We start from the raw sequence: 26,778 nt of genomic DNA, 5'->3' as shown, positions 1-26,778 counted from the left end.
GAACACAAACTAAATGGGACATCTTCAAAAATATACTAAATAGGAGAACTAGAAAACACATACCTTATGGGAATAAGCGGGCCAGAATGCAATGAAGGTTAAAAAGGAAGCATTTAAAGTACTAAAACAAGAGAGTAGCGACACAGCATAAAAAAAACTATAAGAAGAAAAATAAATTGTGCTAAAGGCAAATAAAGGAGGCAAAGATTGAGGCAGAGAGAAAAATTTCCAAGGAAAGTAAAATTAATCCAAAATTATTCTACAATTACATAAATAATAAAATAAAAACTGATAATGTGCGCACTCTCAAAAATAATCTGCGTGTAATGGTGGAGGAGGATGAGGAAAAAGCACAAGCCTTCTTCTCTACAGTGTTTACACAAGAAAATCCATTGGCCAGCAACATGATTAGGGGTAATGTTAACTCTCAATTAAATGTCACCTGCTTAACCCAGGAAGAAGTATGGCAGCGCCTGCATAACACTAAAATAGAGAAATCGCCTGATCCAGATGGAATACACCCGCCGAGTTCTCAGGGAATTAAGCATGGTCATAGATAGAACCTTGTATCTAATATTTAAGGATTCAGTAATGACTAGATCTGTTCCATGGGATTGGCTAATAGCAAATGTGGTGCTAATTTTCAAAAAGGGGTGTAAAAGTGAACCTGGAAACTATAGGCCAACAAGTTTAACTTCTGTGGTGGGCAAGATATTTGAGGGCTTTCTAAGAGATGCTATCCTGGAGTATCTCAATGTAAATAATCTTATAACACCAAATCAGCATGGGTTTATGAGGAATCGGTCCTGTCAGGCTAATCTGATCAGCTTCTATGAGGAGGTAAGTTCAAGACTAGACATGGGTAATGCAGTAGACGTGGTGTACCTGGACTTTTCAAAGGCTTTTGATACTGTTCCACATAAACGGTTGGTATGCAAAATGAGAATGTTGGGACTGGGAGAAAACATATGCATTTGGGTTAGCAACTGGTTCACTGATAGGAAACAGAGGGTACTTTTTAATGATAAATATTCAGACTGGGCCACAGTCACCAGTGGGGTGCCCCAAGGGTCAGTATTAGGTCCTCTCTTGTTTAATATCTTTATTAATGACCTGGTAGAGGGTTTACAAAGCAGGGTGTCCATATTTGCAGATGATACTAAACTTTGTAGGGTAATTAATAATGAGGAGGATAGTAGAATATTACAAGGGGATCTAAGGAAACTGGAAGCATGGGCAGAGACTTGGCAAATGAAGTATAATGTTGACAAATGTAAGGTAATGCACTTTGGTTGACGTAATAAAACGTATGATTATGTACTTAATAGTAAATTACTGGGTAAGACTGCCAATGAAAAAGACTTAGGGATTTTGGTGGACAGCAAGCTTACTTTTAATGACCAGTGCCAGGCAGCTGCTGCCAAGGCAAATAAAATTATGGGATGCAAAAGAGGTCTAGATTCTCATAACAAGGACATAGTTATGCCTCTATACAAATCACTGGTACGGCCACACTTAGAATATTGTGCGCAATCTTGGGCCCCGATATACAAGAAAGACATAAGTGAACTTGAAAGTGCAAAGACGGCCAACCAAAATGATTAGGGGAATGGGTGGACTGGAGTACAACAATAGATTAACAAACTTGGGGTTATTCAGTTTAGAGAAAAGACATCTACGGTTAGATCTAATAACAATGTACAAATACATGAAGGGACAATACAAAGAACTTTCTAAGGATCTTTTTACTCCTAGGCCAGTGACAGTGACAAGGGGACATCCACTACATCTGGAGGAGAGAAGGTTTCACCAGAAACATAAAAGGGGATTCTTCACAGTAAGAACAGTGAGGCTCTGGAACTCTCTGCCCCAGGAAGTGGGGATGGTGGATTCATTGATCAAGTTCAAAGAGGGCCTGAATGCCTTTCTCGAAGAGAAAAATATAATTGGTTATGGATTCTAGATTTGAAGGACACGTTGATCCAGGGTTTTTTACTGACGGTCAGATTTGTAGTTGGGAAGGAATTTTTTTCCCCTGAAATGGGGCAATTGGCATAAGCCTCATGGGGTTTTTTGCCTTCCCCTGGATCAACACTGTAGGGATTGTAGGGTTATAGGTTGTACTTGATGGACTAATGTCTTTATCCAACCTGATCTACTATGTAACTATGTAACTTCTTTTTTTTCCCCACGAGCGGGTTCTTCCCGCGAGCAGGAAAAGAAGCAAGCTGTCCTTTCTTGCTGAGTCAGCCACGGGCATCCGTGGCACTACACTCCGTCCTGACTAGGCCCATTCATTTGGGCCTAATCTGGAGCCGAATGCCACGACAGTCACGGCTAGCCGTGGGAGGCGTTTTTTGGTCCAGATTCTAAGGCGGATTCTCGCGTCAAAATCCGGTCCAAAAAACCCCATGTGAACTTACCCTAAGAGTTCTTGCAGTAATTCATTCTGACAGGAAACATGGAGATGCATCAGAATTAAAAGATACAAAGCATCCCGACTCTGCTCCACGCCATCTTTCCAACCACCTCAGATAGGTGTTGGAGATGTCTCAACAACCGTGGCACGATGGCTCACATCTGGTGGGGGTGTCCCCTTCTTTGCCCTTATTGGGATGGCGTGAGAGGGGTTATTTGTCAAGTGACGGGTGTTGTTTTGGAAGATGATCCAGCCCCTCTTCTTCTTTCCCTTTTCTCTCGTAAATTTCGAAAACCTATTCGCAAGTTATTGGGGTTTATGTTGGTAGCTGCTCGTTCAGTCATCCCGAGGCTGTGGAAGTCCCAGTCCCCCCCACACTCCTTTCCTGGCTAAAAGAGTTCCTCCATATCCGTACCATGGAGGATATGCTGGCGATGCTTCGCCCTGATGACCGACTTCACCACCAGACTTGGCTACTGTGGAACATGTTCTATTACTCCTCAGATTTTCGTGTCCTTTTTCCCTCCTCACCCTTGTGAGCCTACCTACTTCATACATTCTTTCCTGCTACCCGCTTTTCTGGTTCTCGTATAGTTTCAACTAGTGCTTTATTATTGAAGATCACTGCTTTTTCTGTTTTGCTATTACAATTTGTTATGGCTTTTGTTACCCTTCTTCAGTTACCTGATTATCTGTAATGCATTGTTCATTGTAACTCTGCTGCGTCAGAGTCCGCCTCCCCCTCTCCCTGTTCCCTTTCCCTGTTCCCCTATATTTTTCCCCTTTTTCTTTCCCATTGTTTCCCCGACTTTTTCTTCCCTCTCCTCCCTTCCCCTCCCTTTTGTACAACCCTTGGAAAAATCTTTAATAAAAATTTAATGTTGAAAAGATACAAAGCAATTCCTGCATTATCTTTTTGACTGGTGTTACTCTGTCAGACTGAAAATATTCATTATGACCAGGAGTAACCAATCACATTGAAGTGTTAGTTGGGGGGAGCAGGAGCTGCCGGCTATTCATAAAAATTGCTGTGCAGCTCCTGACATACAAATAAACAGGGATCACCCAGAGACAACATTAACAACAACATGCTTTTTTTTCTTCTTCTTCTTCTTTTTTTTTTCTTTGTGAATAAGGGGTTCTCCAACTCTTTAACAAAGATGCACATTTTCTGTAGATAGTGTGTGTGTGTGTGTGTGTGTGGGGGGGGGTGTTGGGGGTGTGGGGGGAGCGGTTGGGGGGGTCACATTCCCTTGGTCCTTTGGGTTCAAAAGTGGCTGCTTGTTCCTTTCAATTACCTATCCCTCCAGATGTTAATACTTGATCGTTCTGTTTGTGTCAGGATACAGTAGTTTTTATTTTTTATATATTCCCTACTACTATTTGCAGCAGAGACGTCTTTTTACATAAGTTATAGAGCCCCTTTAAGACTGAGGCCCAACGTTGTGGAAATGCAGCATTTTTTGTTGCAGATTTTGATGCTTTATTTTATTTTTTTATGCCAGAGAGTGACCTGAAAAGGAATGGAAAATATGTCTAGTGCTCCGTGGTTTCCAGGCCACCTGTCTTTTAGGTCTGCGTCCAGCTATTGGACACTGCGGCCCAGTAACCGTGAGTAACTACATATATCCCAAATTAGGCACCCACTGGGAGCCAACTGATGAAGATCCCTCTTCTGTAGCTATGATCAGGACTGTGTCTCCTCAATACTCCTACAAAATCTGAGGAAAGTTGTGTCAGCATCAGCCCATACATACCAGTCAGTTTACAAGGGAATCCTCTTCACAAGTGACCTTTCACTCAATGTTTTTTTTTGTGGGGGAGGCTGATTCCCCCTTTAACTGTACATTTAGTCCCAGTTGCAGGACGAATACAGCCTCCTACATGTTACTACAGAGCTGATCTGGGTCCTGTAGGGATACCCTGCTTTCTTTCTGGAGCTTCAGTTGTAATTTATTTATTTTTATTTAGCTTATATAGCGCCATCATATTCTGCAGCTGTTTACAGATATTGACAGTCACTGTCCCATATAGGGCTCACAATCTACATTTGTCTATTAGTATGCCTCTAGAGCGTGGGAGGAATCTGGAGGAATCCCACACAATCACGGGGAGAACATACAAGCTCCTTGCAAATGTGTGTGTGTGTGTGTGTGTGTGTGTGTGTGTGTGTGTGTGTATATATATACAGTCCTATGAAAAAGTTTGGGCACCCCTATTAATCTTAATCATTTTTAGTTCTAAATATTTTGGTATTTGCAACAGCCATTTCAGTTTGATATATCTAATAACTGATGGACACAGTAATATTTCAGGATTGAAATGAGGTTTATTGTACTAACAGAAAATGCGCAATATGCATTAAACCAAAATTTGACCGGTGCAAAAGTATGGGCACCTCAACAGAAAAGTGACATTAATATTTAGTACATCCTCCTTTTGCAAAGATAACAGCCTCTAGTCGCTTCCTGTAGCTTTTAATCAGTTCCTGGATCCTGGATAAAGGTATTTTGGACAAACAATTCAAGTTCAGTTAAGTTAGATGGTCGCCGAGCATGGACAGCCCGCTTCAAATCATCCCACAGATGTTCAATGATATTCAGGTCTGGGGACTGGGATGGCCATTCCAGAACATTGTAATTGTTCCTCTGCATGAATGCCTGAGGATTTGGAGCGGTGTTTTGGATCATTGTCTTGCTGAAATATCCATCCCCGGCGTAACTTCAACTTCGTCACTGATTCTTGAACATTATTCTCAAGAATCTGCTGATACTGAGTGGAATCCATGCGACCCTCAACTTTAACAAGATTCCCGATGCCGGCATTGGCCACACAGCCCCAAAGCATGATGGAACCTCCACCAAATTTTACAGTGGGTAGCATGTGTTTTTCTTGGAATGCTGTTTCTTTTTGGACGCCATGCATAACGCCTTTTTTCATAACCAAACAACTCAATTTTTGTTTCCAAAATGAAGCTGCCTTGTCCAAATGTGCTTTTTCATACCTCAGGCAACTCTATTTGTGGTGTACGTGCAGAAACGGCTTCTTTCTCATCACTCTCCCATACAGCTTCTATTTGTGCAAAGTGCGCTGTATAGTTGACCGATGCACAGTGACACCATCTGCAGCAAGATGATGCTGCAGCTCTTTGGAGGTGGTCTGTGGATTGTCCTTGACTGTTCTCACCATTCTTCTTCTCTGCCTTTCTGATATTTTTCTTGGCCTGCCACTTCTGGGCTTAACAAGAACTGTCCCTGTGGTCTTCCATTTCCTTACTATGTTCCTCACAGTGGAAACTGACAGGTTAAATCTCTGAGACAGCTTTTTGTATCCTTCCGCTGAACAACTATGTTGAACAATCTTTGTTTTCAGATCATTTGAGAGTTGTTTTGAGTAGCCCATGATGCCACTCTTCAGAGGAGATTCAAATAGTAGAACAACTTGCAATTGGCCACCTTAAATACCTTTTCTTATGATTGGATACACCTGGCTATGAAGTTCAAAGCTCACTGAGGTTACAAAACCAATTTTGTGCTTCAGTAAGTCAGTAAAAAGTAGTTAGGAGTATTCAAATCAATAAAATGATAAGGGTGCCCATACTTTTGCACCGGTCAAATTTTGGTTTAATGCATATTGCACATTTTCTGTTCGTACAATAAACCTCATTTCAATCCTGAAATATTACTGTGTCCATCAGTTATTAGATATATCAAACTGAAATGGCTGTTGCAAACACCAAAATATTTAGAACTAAAAATGATTAAGATTAATAGGGGTGCCCAAACTTTTTCATAGGACTGTATATATATATATATATATATATATATATATATATATATATATATATATCCTATTAATCTCCTATTAATACCTATTAATATGTGAAAGTTTGTGAGTTTGGATGTTTGTGGGTTTTTGTGTTTGCATGTTTGGATGTTTGTTCCTCAATCACGCAAAACCTGCTCCACCGATTTGGCTGAAATTTTCCACAAACATAGTTACTACACAGGATTGCGCAATAGGCTTCTTTTCGTCACAATAGTGCAAATACGTTTTTCCCAGGACCCCCACAAAACCCAAACTCACATCACCATCTCTGCAATCTCACACACTTTGGACCATAGCAAGCCACAAAATTCATATTACCCTCTACAGCCTAGCCCCTAACCTCACACAATCACATTTACATATACTTTACCACTTTACCACTTTCACCCTCACCTTAACGATACTCCAGGAGGCTACCTCTTTAACCCTCCGGAGCAGCCATGTTTGCCGACCCCCACCGCTCTGATGATCCGCGACATCGCCCACCCAGCCACTCCACTGTGTTGCCAGGAGCATGCGCATCTTAGCCACCTACAGAACGTGTTTCCAGCACGCCACCATTTTGCGCCTCCACCGTAGTCCGCAGCACCCGAACTACTCTCTCCAGCCCGCCACACTCCCCGACGGCACTCTCACCTCACTGCTGTTTCGTCTTCACGATCCATCCACCTTCCCTAGGTCTCCACGCCAATGACACTGGTAAGTTCCGATAGCATGTTTGCATTGGGACTACTTCTGGCCTGTATACTCCAATGTACCCTTTCAACACACCACGAACACATAACGGTCGATAATATTGTCACCAATCTGCCTTACTGCCCACCTTAGAATTACCCGGCGTCCCTTCACATAAACTAGAACTCAAGATTGGCATCCCTGTTCTACTCATGCATAATCTGGATGCACCCCGATTGTGTAATGGCACGAGGCTACGTGTCACACAACTAGGAACAAATATCATTGAAGCCACTATTCTTACAGCAGCAGCTAAAGGTGACAGTGTGTTAATCCCACGCATTCCAATTATACCAAATAAACGAGTACAATTTCCCCTTAAATGGCTTTTACAATGACCATTAATAAATCCCAAGGACAAACGCTGAAAGTAGCAGGAATACATTTAGCCACACCATGCTTCTCACATGGACAACTTTATTTTGCTTGCTCAAGAGTATCCTGCGCCCAAAACTTACATGTACTGGCGGAAAATAACAAATCATACAATGTCGTATATCACAACACCATATAGCAGTTGAAATACAAATTACGTTCAACACAAAAGTCTCATGTATTCTCAGAATTACAGCAAAAACAAGATACAAAGTTACATTTCATATCCCACACCTTTTACACACTACTAAAACCTTACCCGCTCCTGTATTTACCCACTTCTAAAATCACTGCAGACGAAGTCGCGGGTACCAGCTAGTTTGTGTGGGATAGCAAAGGTTTGTGTGGGATATCCTGTATGTTAAAACTGGTGGGTTTAAAAGCATTAGTGGATAAAGTTATGGTGAGACAGGTTCAAGAGTGGGTGGGTAGGAAGGGTCCTGGGTGGAGAAAGCAGGTGGTTGGCATATTCATATATATATTTCAATTATATTATTATTATTATTATTATTGACATCATTTAAAACATTTGTTGGGTGCAATTGATTCTGAGTATGTTTTATTCATATTGTTTTTTCCTTAGCTTTATTTCACTGATTATTGTCACCTATTAGTTGTAAAACTATGTCCACAGCAGATAAATTGAGCATAGGCATTTAGATAAGGTGATGTGAAGGGTAATACTATAAAACTGGGTATACCAATCGTTGCAAGCTATAATCTCAGATTTTTTTCCTACATTGCTATGGGTTCCAATGGACATAATGGGACAAATAAATTAATAGTAACAGAGCGTAAACTGTCTAACACTGTTTGATAAATCTGGTGCACTTTTAGACTGCCAGGCTCATTCAGGGTAGGGGCAAACACAGAGACTGATGCATGAGTGAGGACTGTAAGAGGATTAAAATTTGGGTCCACAAAGCTGATATGAACCCTGCTGTTTAGTGCCGCTGGCCCGCTGTTGTATCATTATAGTTACTGTGTGTTATAATTGTTGCAAATGTGTGTTATTATGACAGTATTGTCAATGCAGCACTATACCTATTTGACATGTGACAAGCTATTTGCTATGACAAGGAGGTGGAGCTTGATTTCAGCAAGGGATGGCAGCTTGAGCCTGCAGCTCCAACTCACAAAGCAATGCGAAAAAATAAGCAAAGTAAAGCTCACTGACCACCCAAGCACACTCAGGGAAAAGTTTCAACAGGCAGCCATTCCCTGGCTGCTCGGCTCAAGATGGTGCCTGAGGATAACAGCATAGAGGAACCAGCAGAGGACCCCAGCTAGTGCCCAGCGGAGTGAATATACCACGACTTCTGCTGGTACGATTACAAAAGCCTCCCTATGCAAGGCTCTCACCCAAGCAATATCTATGGTCCTCACTGAACTACCTGACCTGAAAGCTGAAATGCAGGGTGTGGGGAAAAAGGTGGAAGTTCTAGAGGGTGTGTGCAATGAGTAATTGTCACATTCAGAAGCAGTGGTTCAGCATCTAAACAACCATATCAGCTGTGTATCCTTACCTCAACACTGCACAATTGATGACCTTAGCTGGTGAGTAGCAGGCTTACCTCACTGAGACAAGCTGTCTAGCCCCATATTTATTTATTATTATTATTATTATTATTATTATGCTTATATAGCGTCATCATATTCTGCAGAGCTTTACAGATATTTACAGTCACTGTTCCATATAGGGCTCACAATCTACATTGCCTATAAGCATGTATTTGGCATGTGGGAGAAAAACCCACGCAAACACGGGGAGAACATACAAACTCCATGCAGATGTTGTCCTTGGCAGGATTCGAACTTAGGACTCCAGCGCTGCAGTGTTTGCTACTGAGGCACCATGCTGCCCTGCATCCTTAACTTGTATGGGTGTCCTCTAAAGCCACACTGGTAGGCTCCAGAACTATACAGGCAACCTCCCCCTTCCTAGACCTCCCAAATAACATATCTAACCATCTCCCCCCCCCCCTCCATCCTTGCTTACCAACCTCTGAACAAACCATCTCCATGTCCCTAATTGCTATACTGCAACAGCTTGAGAGCCAATAGAAATAAAAAGACATAACTCTCTAACCAACCTTACAGGATTCCTAAGACAGTAATCACTTTCTTCAATGTCAACAGATTTAATTCCCCCAACAAAGAACACTACACATCTTTTAAATAGCTTTCCTACAGCAGATCTCAGCTTTCAAAGGAGTGTCCATTTAGTTTCACCACTCTGTGTCCTTTCAATTATACCAGCAATATGAATATGTGGAAGGTAGAATATTGTTTGTGAAAGGCGCTATCGCCTCTAGAGACCCTAGAAGCACCTAAATAGTTTGCAGATTGTACTTCGAGTCAATTTAAACTTTGTATGCACTAAACACCCTTTAGGATACCTTAAAGGGGTTGTCCCGTCACAAGGATCCTATCTATAATGCTTGTTAATGTGAATGTAAGACTTTTCCTAAATACACTGCTTCAGCAAAATTGCTTTGTTTGTCCACTATTTTACTTTATTCATTTTTTTGTGGCCACAGCCCTGACCTAGCTGCTCCTGAGTCAAGTGATGTGTCTGCCTGCTCTCAGGGGGAGGGAGGAGGGGCTAAGTGCACGGGAGCGAGCCTGGTGGGAGGGGGGGTAGTTTACCCTTTGGGGGAAGGGGCCGCCAATACAGGGTTAGACGCCGGCACAAGTGAAGTCAGCAACATCGCTATGCTTCTGCCCTGCATGAAGCAAGCAGCGGCAGAAGCGATGCTGCTATTCCAGGGCGGGGGGCGGAGGAGCGGAATAACAGCATCGCTTCTGTCGCTGCTGGCTTCATGCAGGGCAGAAGCATAGCGATGTTGCTGGCTTCACCTGTGCCGGTGTCTAACGCCTCTCTATTACAGCGGATGCCGGGGACAGTTAGATGCTGGCACAGGTGAAGCCAGCAACATCGCTATGCTTCTGCCCTGCATGAAGCCAGCAGCGGCAGAAGCGATGCTGTTATTCCGCTCTGGGGTCACATATGCAAAGCCAAGCGGCGAGATGCCGCCAGCCCTGCGTGCACGCTCATACACCAGTCTAGCCTTCACAATGCGAATACAGACCCGACACCCTGTTGGGTCTGTATTTGCACTGTGAAGGCTAGACTGGTCTATGAGCGCGCACGCAGGGCCGGCGGCATCTCGCCGCTTAGCTTTGCATATGTGACCCCGCCCACCAATGACGAGACAAAGCTGGAAGACAGAAGAATTCACAGAAACGAAGACTGGTGAGAATGCGACGTGGGACAACCCCTTTAAATCCAACAATGTGCTCTTAGCAGACAGCATTCAGATTTTGCAGGACCAAGGTTTGATTTGATATATGGAGATATCATAACCCTACTTTTATAGATTACTAGCTGGTACCTGTGACTTTGTCTGCGGTGATTGTAGAAGTGGGTAAATACAGGCGCGGGTAGGGTTTTAGTAGTGTGTAAAAGGTGTGGGATATGAAATTTAACTTTGTATCTTGTTTTTGCTGTAATTCTGAGAATACATGATACTTTTGTGTTGAAGGTAACTTGTATTTCAGCTGCTATACGGTGTTGTGAAAAACTGTACATAGTGTCTTTGGGACAGAGGTATTTCAAGTTAATATACTTAGATATACGACATTGTATGATTTGTTATTTTCTGCCAGTACATGTAAGTTTTGGGCACAGAATACTCTTGAGCAAGCAACATAAAGTTGTTCATGTGAGAAGCCTGGTGTGGCTAAATGTATTCCTGCTACTTTCAGCGTTTGTCCTTGGGATTTATTAATGGTCATTGTAAAAGCCAACTTAAGGGGAAATTGTACTCGTTTGAATTGAAATGGGAAATTATTTGGTATAATTGGAATGCGTGGGATTAACACACTGTCACCTTTAGCTGATCCTGTAAGAATAGTGGCTTCAATGATATTTGTTCCTAGTTGTGTGACACGTAGCCTCGTGCCATTACACAATCGGGGTGCATCCAGATTACGCATGAGTAGAACAGGGATGCCAATCTTGAGTTCTAGTTTATGTGAAGGGACTCCGGGTAATTTTAAGGTGGGCGGTAAGGCAGATTGGTGACATTATTATCGACCGTTACGTGTTCGTGGTGTGTTAAAAGGGTACATCAGAGTATACAGGCCAGAAGTAGTCCCAATGCAAACATGCTATCGGAACTTACCAGTGTCAATGGCGTGGTGACCTGGGGAAGGTGGATGGATCGTGAAGACGAAACAGCAGTGAGGTGAGAGTGCCATCGGGGAGTGTGGCGGGCTGGAGAGAGTAGTTCGGGTGCTGCGGGCTAAGGTGGAGGTGCAAAATGGTGGTGTGCTGGAAACACGTTCTGTAGGAGGCTAAGATGCGCATGCTCCTGGCAACACAGTAGAGTGGCTGGGTGGGCGGTGTCGCGGATCGTCAGAGCGGTGGGGGTCGGCAAACATGGCTGCTTTGGAGGGTCAAAGAGGTAGCCTCAAGGAGTATCGTTAAGGTGAGAGTGAAAGTGGTAAAGTATATGTAAATGTGATTGTGTGGGGTTAGGGGCTAAGCTGTAGAGGGTAATATGAATTTTGTGGCTTGCTATGGTCCAAAGTGTGTGAGATTGCAGAGATGGTGATGTGAGTTTGGGTTTTGTGGGGGTCCTGGGAAAAACGTATGTGCGCTATTGTGGCAAAAAGTAGCCTATTGTGCAATCCTGTGAAGTAACTATGTTTGTGGAAAATTTCAGCCAAATCGGTGGAGCGGGTTTTATAATATTAATAGGATAGGATTCCTTTTACTCCAATCACATCCAGTCTTACCTGAGGTTACATCTTTTTCTTCCAATACTCCTACTTCGTATCAAATGTCCTTATTGCAAACGTAATCCACAAACCATAAGTAATATAAAATCAGAAAAATATTTTATTATTAGACAAAATTTTATGAGGGAAAAACAAGACACATAAAAAATTTAAAAACAACGCTCAATTTTTGAACTACCTGTATATAAATTGTTCGGCTGCGGCCTCCACTCATTTGTGTTGACATGTGTTGTTTTTAAATGTTTTTATGTCTTGTTTTTCCTCATCATATTGTGTTTAATAATAAAATATTTTTCTGATTTGTTATTACTTATGGTTTGTGAATTAATTTTGTAATAAGAACATTTGATACGAAGTGGGAGTTTATAATTTTTTGTAAATGAACATGTTGTTCATAACTAGTATTGGGATCTTTTTTGGTCTAATGCAGTACATATCTTTTTCTTCCAAAAGACCTTCTTCAGAGATACTCATGTGCCCGAGTAAGCAATATAACAATATCCAACCACGCTCTGCTATCCCTCACTCTCTCCCTCCAACAACTATTCCCTACAGCAGGGGTCGGAAACCCCTGGCACGACAAGACCTGCAGGAGTTGTCAGGCAGCGTCTCTTCACTGCTCTCAGGACTCTCCCCCTTCTCTGGCTGCCCTGTGTCCACCAATGAGATGAGAGGAGAGCCCAGGAGGCGGAGCTAACATTATACAACACAAGGACCCTGCCGTCTGTATGCTGCACACAGGAGAAGGAGGAGAGGGATGCTGCAAGCAAAAGTGAAAGTAAAAAAAGAAAATACCAGGTAGATGCTGAGTTACTCTGCCTATTAATGTCAGGCATTTGGGGTTATTAATTTAGTATTAGTAACTCCATGTGTCTCACATTAACAGCAGTTATCCCAGTGGTGAACCTAGCCTCTCTGCTGCCTGAGGTGGACGGGGGGTGTGTGATGTTCATCTTTTGATCGTCAGCCAAAGACAGCAGGGGGGGGGGGCTTACAATAAATACAATGCAGTAATACTCACAGGAGACGTCTCCCCACATTTTCAGTCTCTTCCCTTTGGACCGCCATGACCACTTCTTTCAGCTGTGACTTGACTCTGTAAAGTTTGAAACATAGACATCTTTGACTCCTCAATTCTCCACAGCGGCCCCTGCAGCCTATATTATGCCCCACAGTGACACAATAGAGGTTGCAGGGGGGCTGCTGTGGGGCATAATAGATGTTACGGGGCCACAGTGGACCCTCCAAGCTCTATTATGCCACAAAATTGCACACCCGAGCACTTTTCAGACCCCCGAGTATAATAATCGGAGCCCCAGGGGAGATGAGGGAACATAATAAACACTGTTACTCACCTCTCCGGGACCTGATGTTAAAGAGGACCTTTCATGGGTTTGGGCAAAGGCAGTTCTATATACTGCTGGAAAGCTGACAGTGCGCTGAATTCAGCGCACTGTCGGCTTTCCCGATCTGTGCCCCGGGTGAAGAGCTATTGGTGCCGGTACCGTAACTCTTCACAGTCAGAAGGGCGTTTCTGACAGTCTGTCAGGAACGTCCTTCTTCCCAGCAGCGCCTATCGTGCTGTGCTGTGTGAGCCCCCTCCCTCTGCTCACAGTACTCGTCCATAGAAGAGCACTATCAGGAGGGGAGGGAGCGTTCCTCCCCGCTCACACAGTACAGCGATATAGGCGCTGACATTGTCCCTATAGCCAAGGAAAGCAAAGACCTGCAGTAATGCGAAAGTTACTGACCAATATCCTTTTTAACCTCTTAGCGATACTACTTCTGGGCCGCCTGTGCGTTAAGTTAAATGAACATACTATTATTATTATTATGCTGGCCACCAGCTCACCTACTGCATTACCCCCAATGAGAGTTCAGCTCTTTTCGGAGGTTTGATGTCTCTGTCAAACATGCCTGTTTTGATCCCTTAGATCAGGGGTCCTCAAACTTTTCAAACAGTGGGCCGAATGCAGAGCAAGTCGCACAGACATCGGGAGCGGTGCCCTCCAATAGGTAAAGTGAAGTGCGCTTCATGGCCTGGCCCGAGCTCCCCAGGAGCTTCATTATAAATGCACGCCTGCAGACGTTGTCGGCGGGGCCAGACAGAAGTGCTTGGTGGGCCGCATGTGGCCCGCGGGCCGCAGTTTGAGGACCCCTGCCTTAGATCCTGTGGTCTGCTACAATATTGTCCTCCATGATCAAATTGTACAGCACTGCGGAATATGTTGGCGCTATATAAATAAAATTTATTATTATTATATGGCCCCCCTCTTTTCCAGAGGTGAGATTGGGAGTGCAGATATGTGTTTTCAGCAGCCTAGAGTTTGACCAGTGACCCCAGGACCCCACGTACCTAGTTGATCCTGACTTGTTGGGAGGAAGTCAGCCTATGGGTCTGCATAGATTGACTTCCTCTATACATTACAATACAGTGTATACTACTGAACCAGCAATGAGAACATTGCTGTTTCAGGATCATCATTAGTGGGACACCAAAAAATGTATTAAAAAGAAGTATAAAAAAAAAAAAAGTGCATAAAAAAAAAACCCCTTCAGAAATCTCCTGTGCAAAATACATTACATACATTTAAAAAAAAAAATGAATAAAAACAATACATATTTGCTATCACCGTGTCTGAGACAAACCATACAATAAAACTAAAACATTAAGCAACCTGCATGGTGAACGTCAAAAAAAAAACAAATCCAAAAATAGATGCCGGAAGTAATGATTATTCCCCATCTTGCCTCACAATATATGCTATAAAAAGCTATATCTAAAAAAAATGCTATATCAAAAAAGTGATAATGTTCCCAAAGCAGTACAAAAAAAAAAAAACACTGCTCAACCAACTCTGTCTAATGGAAAATAAAAATGTTACACATCTCAGAAGAGCAGGGTTGCCTAGAGTGCTATGGGGCCCATGGCCAGCTGAAGATGGCTGGGGCTCCGCAACACCATGATAGCTATCAGGGAAAACCTAGTTTCCCAATCACTATTCACATAGTCTGCCCAGGGAAGGTGAGTAAAAATAACTTACACTTACACTCACCTATCCTGGGCCGATCCCCAGGATCCTGCTCGGGGCTGTTCTGGCATGTGACTGAAGTCACATGTCCCAGGCATCACTGATGAGCCCCGGGATTGGACCTCAGCCGTCAAGTGGTGCAGGACAGCATAATGACATTATTGCACCCCACATGACCACTGAGGGCCAATAACAGGCCCCAGCACAAGTCTGGGAAGAGTGACCTCAGTCACAGGCAGAATAGGCCCAAAGAAAATGCTGAAGAGAACTCGGTGAAGTGAGGATGCCCAGGAAAGGTGAGTATAAGTGTTATTTTTAATCACTTCTCCTGGGCCCCTGATAATAGCAGCAGTCCACTGTGGTGCATATTGTACTTTGGGGCCACTGTGGACCATATTATACTGTTCAGGGGCTGCTGTGGGGAGAATATTGTACTGTGTGGAGGCCACTTTGGAGCATATTATACTATATGGGGGCCACTGTAGAGAGCATATTGTACTGTGTGGGCCACTGTGGGGAAAATATTGTACAGTGTGGGGGCCAAGTGGTTCAGGCAGTGTTGGACTTGTAAGCCTTTTAAAGTAAATTGAAGGGTGATTTAAAAAAAAAAAAAGTAACAAAAAGGGCCATATACCCCTTGATAAATTTCTTGAGGGGTGTAGTTTCCAAAGTGGGGTCAGTTTTGGAGAGTTTCCAATGTATTGGTTCTCTAGGGGTTCTGTAAATGTGACTGGCATCTAAAAACTATTCTAGCAAATTCTGCCCTCCAAAGCGAAGTAGCATTCTTTCCATTATGAGCACTCCTTGTACCTATAAAGTAGATTATGACTACATATGGGGTATTGCCAGGTTCAGGAGCACTTGATTAACAAACAGTGGGATGCTTTTTCTCCTTTAACCCCTTGAAAAAAAACCAAAAAACTTTGGGGATAAAGTGATGTTTAGTAACTTTTAATTTACACATCTCAATGTTAATTAAATCTGTGAAATGGCTGTTTGGGCAAAATGCTTGCTATAACTCTTGATAAATTCCTTGGGGAGTGTAGTTTCCAAAATAGGTTCACTTTTGGAGGGTTTTCGTTGTATTGGTACTTCAGGAGCTCTGTAAATGAGACATGGCACCTGAAAACTATTCCAGCAAAATCTGCTTTTCTAACACCCAGTGGCGCTCCTTCCCTTCCATGCACTGCCTTGTTACTAAACATTAGTTTACATCCGCATGTGGGATATTTATGTGATTGGGAGAAATTGCATAACAAAGTGAGAGGCATTTACTCTTTTAACCCCTTGTGAATGTCTTAATTTTAGGCCTAAATAAATGTATTATTGAAAAAAAAATGAAATGTCTAAATTTCACCTCTATATTGTTTTAATTCTGGTGAAATGCTTAAAGGGTTAACAAATTTCCCAAATGCTGTCTTGAACTATTAGAGGGATGTAGTTTTGAAAATGGATTGATGTACAATGGGTTTCTAATATATAGTTCTTTACAGTATAATCCCTTTTAAAACTGAAGTGATCCCTAAAAAATGAGTATGAGAAATTTTCTTGTAAATCTGGAAAATAAGTAAGTAAATTGAAGGGCTATACAAAATTATGCTAATAAAAAGCAGAGACATGCTAGATAATATTTCTAAATATATTTGGGTGGTATAATTATCTGTCTGAAATGTAGAACATTTCACATTTTGAAAATTGCAAATTTTTCCAAAGTCCATGAAATCTCCTTTTTTAGATATACCGTATATACTCGAGTATAAGCCGACCCGAATATAAGCCGACACCCCTAATTTTACCCCAAAAAACTGAGAAAACTTATTGACTCGAGTATAAGCTTAGGGGGGAAATGCAGCAGCTACAGGAAAATTTCAAAAATTAAAATGGCCAGAGTTTTTGGGTGCAGTAGACGCTGGGGAAGGGGAGGGCATGTTTTGGTTGCCTGTCTGTCTGCCCCTTCCCTGAGCTAGAGGACTGGGTCTTTTTCCCCCACTTGGAATTCAGCCTGGGTATCTGCTGTGCTCCTATTAACCCCTTACGACAGAATAGCAGCACTGCAGATACCCTATATTTAGCCTGACTATATGTAGTCAAGCTGAATTCCAAGTGGGGGGGGGGGGACTCAGTCTCGGGGAAGGGGCAGTTAGACAACTTTTTTTTCCCGCTATGGCATTTACCATACAGGAAAAATATATTTATAGATTTGTAGAGCGGGCGTTTTCGGACACAGGGATATCTAACATGTATGTGTTTCACAATATTAGTTTTATATGTGTTCTAGGGAAAGGGGGAGGATTTGAATTTTTTAATACTTATTTTTATTTATTTTTTAGAGTTTTTTATTTATTTATTTATTTATTTATTTATTTATTTGCATTTATTAGACCCCCTAGGGGTCTTGAACCCCGGGGAGTCTGATCACTAATGCAATGCATTGAGATGCTCTGCCGGCCAGGGAGCCTTTACAGAGGTGCTGAGGGGAATCCTCAGCAGACCTGAAGGGGAACTGCAGCCGGCCACCGACAGGACCGCTGAGGGGTATCCTCGGCAGAAGCGCTTCTGCCGGCGGCCAGCTGCAGTTGCTATCTTCAGGATCGCCCTTGAGAGAGCGGTCGCGCCCGCTCCCTCCTCTCTCCAGCAGCATGGTGGCGCCTGCCAGTTCCCCTTGAATCGGGACATCATCGGAGAGCATCTCCGCTGTAACACTTACAGCGGAGATGTCAGAACTAGGGTTCAGCCGGTGTCCGCTTACCTGCACAGCTGCAGCTCCCAGCTCTTCTTCGTCCGGTCCTCTGTCCTTCACATATCTTCAGAGCGCCCTGCGCCCCCACCGCCTCCCTAGACTCACTCACGTCTCCCCTCCCAGTACCCGCCCACACTCTCCTAAGCCCCACCTTCTCTATAACAATAGTCTAGGGAGGCGGGGCGCAGGGCGCTCTGAAGCCACATGGACAGAGGACCGGACCAGCACTTCTGAACAGGTAAGTTGTGTGAAGTTCACGAGTAGATAGATATTACTGTACATTGACTTGTCTAGTAGGTAGACAAGTCAATGTACAGTAGTATCTATCTACTCATGAACTTGCCTTGTGGTCCTCACAGCAGCACAGCACACAGTGATTTACCGCAGTCTGCCACTCTTCTGCTTCGTCCCTGTTTTACCCTATATTCAGCTGAGTATATGGTAAAACAGGGATGAAGTAGAAGAGTGGCAGGCTGTGGTAAATCCATAGGAATGAATGGACGCAGCCGGCACGCAGGGGGTTAAGCGGCCGGCCGCTTCCATTCATTCCTATGGGTGCTGAGCCACTATAGTTACAGACCCGGCATTCGGACCCAGCATACAGACACTAGGGCGGGTACCAGACCGCAGCATCGCACGCTCATAGTAGGAGCGTGGCGATGCTGCTCATTTCAGGCCTGGAATGCAAATACAAACCGGGTGCGGGCCTGAGGTTACGTAGCCACTTCACCCAGTTTGTGATGGAGTGGGGGGGAGGTCTGCGTTCTGGGCATGCTAGCAGAAGTACCATATGTACTTCTGCAGTTTGAAATGAGCAGCATAGTAGTAGCGTGGCGATGCTGCGGCCCGCCACCCACCATAGTGTCTGTATGCTGGGTCCGGATGCCAGGTCTGTAACTATAAATATTGCTGAATTACCGCAATGACTCGAAAATAAGCTGAGGCAGACTTTTTCAACACAAAAACTGTGTTGAAAAACTCGGCTTATACTCAGGTATATACGGTAAATACAAAAATCAATGCTTACCACTAACAGTCTCAAAATCACGTGTGTAAGTTATAGCGTCTCAAAGTTATTGCTATATAAAGTGACACATCAGTTTTAAAAATGAGGCTGAATATTTAAGTTTCTTTTAGTCTGTGTCCTTGAAGGGTTAAATTTAGATTTAAAAGTATGGGAAAAAAATACTAGCCATAAGATTGTATCCACTCATCCCATTTTTCATACATGAGGAGCAATTGGGATTTGTCTTGGGAAGGGAGGCAGAGAAAACTCCTCTAGACTAATTAACACCATTAGATATTTCCACAAACCAGGTCGCCCCTTGTTCTTCTTGGTATAGAAGGCTTTTGAAAGGGTAGATTGGGCCTACATGAAAACCATCCTGGGGAAATTCAATATACCATACCAATTTATAGCTGCAATCTTTACACCCTACACCCAACCGCACACCCTCTTAAAAATTAATGGAACTCCATCAACCAGTTTTGAAGTCTCCTATGGGACCAGACAAGGGTGCCCATTGTCACCCACACTGTTTATCATTGTCTTAGAGACCCTATTACAGGCAGTATGGCAACACCCTAAAATCAAAGGCCTCAAGGTGATAAAGGAGGTGATTCAATTCTGCAGCATTCATCGATGGTGTGGTGTTCCTGAACTCTAATTCTATAGAAGGTTTACCAGAAATAATGTACCTACTTCCCCAATACGGCACCAAGTCAGGATATAAAGCTAATCTTGCCAGATCTGGAGAAGAGATGCTACAGACATCAGACTACTGTACATTTACATAGTCAGATAGACAATAAAATACCTAGGTATTCATCTAACAGCGGATCTAGAAGAAATTTTAAACAAAAATTTCAAACCACTGTTGGACGTGATTACCGTAATTAATCCCTGGCAAAATATGATAAACTACCCCTATCCTGGTTTGGCAGGAGAATCCTGCTGCAGACATACATTGTTCACAAAATCCTGTATTGCATGTCTATCATACATAGTCACCTACCAACCTCTTTCTTCACATCACTCTGTAGTACTATGTCTAAGTTTATAAGGCACAGAAAGAGACCTAGATTTGCAGCTGCAATGTTAACTAACAAGAAAAATTTAGGTGATGGAGTGAAAAAGATCTTGAAATGTTCAAATGGAGATAGAGGTCTGTGAAGGTTTTGAGATCTTTTTAAGGATACGTAGAAATAATGTAGTTGCACTAGGAAAAGCTGTGGACAAAACTAGAATCTAAAAATTGACTGGCCAGGAGAGTAGGAGAGAAAAGATCCAAGAGCTGCTAGGAAGCCTGGATTGCTGGAGACAGGAGTCAATGGAACGTCATTGGTAAATAGTTGCGTCACAGTGTGGTGTAATTTCGCGCACCAAGAATGTGACGTGTTACACATGGAAGATTAGGAATGGCTTCATCCAACCAGTCATGTTTATGGAGCGAGTGAAATGTGGTGAGGACGGCATAGATCCCTCTATAGGGCGAACCAGAGTTTAGAGTGGACAGAGTGGTACCAATCCAGGATGCACACAGCGACTGCAGTCATGTAGTATTGGGTATAATCTGGAACAGATAGGTCTAGTTTCTGTTTAGATCTTGAGTATAATTTGCTTGGTAATTCTGGGGGGCTTTGAGGCCCAGATAAATTTGGAGAAGTATGCTGGGGAATTTTTTGAAAGAGGTGGAATAGCCTGGGTAGGAGGTTTATTTTCAAGAGGTTTATGCGACCAAGCCAATTTAAAGGGATTATATCATTGGACAAACTCATTTTTAACTAAGCATATATTTGCATAGCCTTTAGAAAGGCTATTCCAGACATACCTTTAACTTGTTAATCCTCTCAGCCATTTTTGAATTAGCCCGCTTTTATTGATATGCTAATTAGCCAGCAAGGTGCACTCGGAAGTTAGCCAGGAAGGGACACGGAAGTTCAGTGAGCACTGTGTGCTGTGTGTACACTGGGGGAGATGAGAGCATGGAGACAGCTGCTGATGATGATGATGATGATGCTCACGATGACTCATTAGCCTCCCTGCTCTTACCTCCCCCTGTTTACACAGATCACACAAGTGGTGCTCAGAGAGAATCACAGAGATTTCTGGTGCTCAGTGGTGGCTAATTAGCATATAAATAAATGCGGACTAATTCAAAAATGGCTGAGAGGATTAACAAATTCTAGGTATGTCTAGAATAGCCTTTCTAAAGGCTATGCAAATATATGCTTAGTTAAAAATTAGTTTTCCCAATGATAGAATACTTTTAAGTTCTTCAATATCTGATAATAGGTGCTTTTCCACTGACTCTGATGCAGATGAATTTTTTTCTCTAGCCCCATTCATTTATGAGCAACAAGAGCAGTTATGTAGGCAGGGGGGTATAGTTCAGAGCTCCAATAAGAGACAGCCAGTATCAAAGCTCAGAATAACACTCTTTACCTTCTCCTGCCTGACACTGCCCTCCCGACTATAGAGAGCCTAAATAGCATATTAGGCACCAAAATGAACATCATTGATTATTTGGGAGTAGTAGGAGCTAGAGAAAAAAATCAAGCTGTGCCAGAATCAGTGGAACAGCAATGATTTTTTGACTAAAAAATCTGGATTTGCGGAAGGAGTTGAAACGTCAACTTTAAGATGTTCCACTTTAGGTAGGGGTTGCAGGAATAGCAGTTGCTAGTGGGCTCTGGACCCAGATGGGACCCCAAAGGTTCTTCTGCACATAAAGTATACCACTATTTTAAATGGTGCAATGTAGGTAATGACCTCATTACAAATTTTGCATTGGGACCCAGGAACATCAAGTTATGCCTCTGACCTAAGGGCTTAGTTAGGACCACAGACTAATGCTGGAGCTTCAGACTGCACTACAGTCATTTATTTGTCCTTGGTGGAGGATACCAGCCTACCTATTGCAGTGCAATGAAACTGCAGGCATATGGTGGATCGATAGAATTCTATAGATGTGTTATTAGAGCTGTGTTCAAAGTGAAAATTGCAAAGAGCTGTGTTTATGTTGTAGTTAGCACTGTTGCATGCAGAAAGGGGGTTCCTGGAGCTGAGCAAGTGCAACATCTGCATGGATATTCTTACTTTGAATTGACTTTTTGAATTAAATAGAATTGATTTTCTATGAAATTACCTCTATTGCCTATATGTATTTCAGATATGAATATGATACCCTCCCCCTCATAAACACACACACACACATTGGGGACATAAATTGATGTGAGTGATGACAAGCTCTCTACAATGATGCAGAATATGCTGCAACCAGAAATGTATGGTTATGATAGTAGCGATAATAATAATGTTAAAAACATTACATGTTAATGAAGAAAGTATTCTGAACTTATTTGCGACAGATAGACAGCCGAGCATGTCTTGAAAGAAAGCGTTACTTTGTACCTCATGGTCATTTCCTTAGCTGCTGTTTTTAATTATGTGATATATCAAAGGCTTATATACAAGTCGTGATCTTATTCTGTAGCCCCTGCCACCCCACACTGCTAGCCTCTGGCTCTGAAAACCTGGGCTGAGATTTCCCCCACCCCACCAAACATCCAGAGTCATGGCTAAAAAATGTCAAAAAATAACAAGAGGCCTCATAACAGCAGCAAGAAAACACATGATAGGCCAGCTCAGCCCTCCAAAGCAACTAACTCAAAGGTCAGAAAAAAGATGGAACAGAAAATCTGTGCACAAGCACAACAATACACAAACAGGCTAACCTGACTTCTTATATTACTTGACTGAACTAAAACACCCATAATTGAAGAAGTTACCATAATGCATTGCACTAGGTTTGAGTGTGAGAATGAGTTTGTATGGCATAGTCATGAAGGGCTATAAAATATTATCTGCTATAGTTTGGAGTTTATGCATTAGTGACAAGGTTAAATTACATGATGAGTTATGCAAAATATACAAGAAGAAACAAAAATGGAGCTATGTTGGGGGGTTTTCTAATCCATAGTCATCATTTCATCAAATAACCAAGAACAGAGAATGATTACTAGGAATTCTTAATTTAACTAACTTAACTCTTTGATTGGAGAGTTTTTATTAAACTTTACATTTTAGCAAATAAAATATTATGTTCTTATAGGTACTTGTTCTTATAGGTTCAGGTGCTGACATTATAGTCCTAATAGATGTTGTGATAGTAACAGTAACTAAAAGTTTTCATGGTGGATTCTAAAAGCATAAGGTGTGTTTGACAAATGCCCTCGAGACAGTTTCTATAGTTGGATTATAGTTCTGTAGTGGCATACAATACAGTTTATTTCAAGGTTACTAATACATTGTACTGTATGTCTTAATAGCATAGAGCAAGTCAGTAACATAGTAAACTTCATGTTACTTAAACCAGTATGATACAGCAATTTAAAGTAAAAGCAAACTATATTAAACAATCTTTAAAGCATATCTAAGCAAAGTATACAATTTACAGAAATGATAATGATTGTTAAGAACTAACAATTAAGATTATTCAGTATCCACTGAACATGTACAACATGTAAAATACCAAGTACAGCAGGACGATCTTGTCTTACCTTGGCTGGCTGTGCTCAGACAGATGTGGCCGGTGTAAGACAGGAGCAAAAATGAAAAGTATACCATACCCCAAGGTAAACCCAAGGCAAGGGGTGTGCATACTCTGTGCCAATAAAAATACATGTTTGACTAACTTAAAAGGCAAAAAGATCAAATCTCAATGCTGAGTGGTGCACAACTTTCTTTTGTTAAGCTGTCAAGCATATTCTTCCGGAGGATCTTTTTATTTCCAATTCAACATGATAAGGATTAATTTTTCAGTTAATAAATCACACTACGTGAAGGAAAGTCTCATATTGCTCAGTGGCAGCAACCAAGCTATTAAATTGCTGTAGTACCTGATGTATATTAATTGCACTGAATACAGATGCAATTTTCAAGGCAAAGGTGACAAAAAACATCCAATAAAACATCACACATTTTCTTGATGCTAGAAAAATTAAAAGAAATGTAAGATGCTAATAAAAACACAGCTGCTGTAGATTTCCACTTCCCCTTTCCATTCACAAAAACAAGATAAAAACAAGATCTGTAGGGTAATGAGGTCAGGAGAAGTGTTGCTGGTAAAAAGGAGTCTGTATGCTGAAAAGATAGAGTGAAGCCTCCCCCCTCACCAGCTGCAACACACAAAGGTTCCTGCTAGAGAGGAGGAAGGAGAGTGGAGAAGGAGGGAGGGAAAAAGGAGGGGGGCCAAGAAGAGAGAGGGAAAGGAGGGTGGCATGCTCCTCCTATACACTTTTCGTTTCCATAGATGTATCTCGAGTGATATTTGGGCAGTCATTTTGTGAGATCATTTTGCATATTATGTGATTTCTAGCACCTGTAATGATCTTCTAGCTTATGGATGATCAATGTTGTATAATCACATAGAAATTTCTCATAAATTGGTCCAGTATTCTCCCTTTCTTAGTGGATAAGAGCTTGCCATCTTTGTGCAGAAAGTTACATACAATAAAGCCTCTTTTCCATGTCACTAATCTACCTTACTAGATCTTGAACTAGGTTCTTTTATTTGCAGCTGATAAATTCTTTTGTGTGGTAAGAAAAGAAAATCAAGGAAAAAAACCTTTTCAACTTGTGTTTACAATTCAATATTTGCCCAGGTTTACCTGTCATGTTACAACTGGTTCTACCTATGGCGTGATTGAAAAAAATTGTGATAGAGACAAAATGGAGATCTTTCTATGACCCTAAACTGAAAAGATTAAAAAGTAAAAAAGAAAATCCCTTTATATGTGATATTTGTTCTGCATACTTCTATTTCTAACAAAAATCAAGTTTTTCCAGATGTTCAGAGATATTTATTTTACTTGAAAATTGCTGGTAGTTCAAGATCAGCAGTATAATGTTAAATGAAGTAAGACCTTGGTTGTGCTTATCAGAATTTAGCAGTAAAATGTATTTTTGGAGAATAAGGGAAGAGGTTCAAATCTGTTTAGCTATAGCTTTAGAAAAAGTACAGTGCCCGAGCATGCTCAAGGGAGAGCAGACACAGACAGAGGCCAGAGGTCACAAGAAGAAGAATAGATTTTTTTAAAATAAATATTAGTAAAACATAGTACTCTTAAGGAATAGTTAGAACAAGTAATGTTAAGAGCAAAATCATGAGGCGCAGAAATAATCATACAAGGTATAAAAATATGATCTATATTACACAATAGAAAAAACATAAGTTAACTCTTGAAATAGCATAAACTGTATGACTGAGAATTACATTTATTTTCTAAAAGTTTCACAGCAGAAGAAAAGTCAGGTATTACCTTTGAAACATGGGACTTTAAAGAGTACCTTTCACCACACTCAGCTATTCAAGTGCTAAGCATCTATTAATACAGTGCCTTGCAAAGGTATTCATACTCCTTTTTTACATTTTGTCACCGTACAACCGCAAACTAAAAATAATTTTATAGAGATTTTGTGCGACATACCAATACAAAATCCTGTTAATATTATGTTTGTGAGTTTGGATGTTTGTGGGGTTGTGTGTTTGGATGTTTGTTCTTCAATCACACAAAACCCGCTCCACCGATTTGGCTGAAATTTTTCACAAACATAGTTACTACACAGGATTGCGCAATAGGCTACTTTTCGTCACAATAGCGCACATACGTTTTTCCCAGGACCCCCACAAAAGCCAATCTCACACACTTTGGACCATAGCAAGCCACAAAATTCATATTACCCTCTACAGCTTAGCCCATAACCCCACACAATCACATTTACATATACTTCACCATTTTCACTCTCACCTTAACGATACTCCTTGAGGCTACCTCTTTGACCCTCCAAAGCAGCCATGTTTGCCGACCCCCACCGCTCTGGCGATCCACGACACCGCCCACCCAGCCACTCCACTGTGTTGGCAGGAGCCACCTACAGAACGTGTTTCCAGCACGCCACCATTTTGTGCCTCCACCGTAGGCCGCAGCACCCGAACTACTCTCTCCAGCCCGCCACACTCCCCGACGGTAGTCTCACCTCACTGCTGTTTCGTCTTCACGAAATTATGTTCAACAGAAACGTCTCATGTATTCTCAGAATTACAGCAAAAACAAGATACGAAGTTACATTTCATGTCACATACCTTTTACACACTACTAAATCCGTACCCGTGCCTGTATTTACCCACTTCTACAATCACCGCAGACGAAGTCGCGGGTACCAGCTACTAAGCGATAATTGTGAAGTGGAATGAAAATGTTACATTTAAAAATTTGAATCAAATAAAAATCTGAAAAGTCTGACATGCAAAAGTATTCTACCCCCTATATCAATACTTTTTAGAGCCACCCTTTGCTGGAATTACAGCTGCAAGTCTTTTGGGGTATGTCTCTATCAGCTTTGCACAACTAGAAACTGAGATTTTTGCCCATTCTTCTATGCAAAATAGCTCAAGCTCAGCCAGAATGGATGGAGAGCATCTGTGAACAGCAATTTTCATGTCTTGCCACACATGCTCAATGGGATTTAGGTCTAGACTTTAAATGGGTCATTCTAGTACACACATATTCTTTGATCTAAACCATTCCACTAGCTCAGGCTGTATGTTTAGGGTCATTGTCTGTCTTGCTGGAAGTTGAATCGTCTTCCCAGTCTCATTTCTTTTGCAGCCTCCCTCAGGTTTTCTTCCAGGATTGCCTTGTATTTAGATCCATCCACTTTCCCATCAACTCTGATCAACTTCCCTGTCCCTGCTTAAGAAAAGCATCCCCATAGCACGATGCTGCCACCACCATGTTTCACAGTAGGGATGTTGTGTTCAGGGTGATGAGCAGTGTTA

At 42.0% G+C, this 26,778-nt stretch overlaps 1 protein-coding gene across 7 annotated transcripts in view; it reads right to left on the bottom strand.

Annotated features, from left to right (window-relative positions):
* Positions 1 to 23,866, bottom strand: part of SCUBE3 (signal peptide, CUB domain and EGF like domain containing 3) — a 130,903-nt gene extending 107,037 nt beyond the window's left edge. For 5 of the 7 annotated variants that reach the window (XM_075264260.1, XM_075264264.1, XM_075264262.1 and 2 more), the window contains exon 1: positions 23,498 to 23,866. In XM_075264260.1, coding sequence (XP_075120361.1) covers positions 23,498 to 23,621 — 124 coding nt within the window. In that variant the 5' untranslated portion in view covers positions 23,622 to 23,866. The remainder of the gene's footprint in view (positions 1 to 23,497) is intronic. The other 2 variants (XM_075264266.1, XM_075264265.1) reach the window with 1 other exon arrangement.
* Positions 23,867 to 26,778: the final 2,912 nt, after the last annotated feature.

This window comes from Leptodactylus fuscus, chromosome 2 (genome assembly GCF_031893055.1).
Source record: "Leptodactylus fuscus isolate aLepFus1 chromosome 2, aLepFus1.hap2, whole genome shotgun sequence".
Lineage (NCBI taxonomy): Eukaryota > Metazoa > Chordata > Amphibia > Anura > Leptodactylidae > Leptodactylus > Leptodactylus fuscus.
Note: the sequence above shows the minus strand (reverse complement) of the source record. Positions and strands in the feature narration are given on the sequence as shown.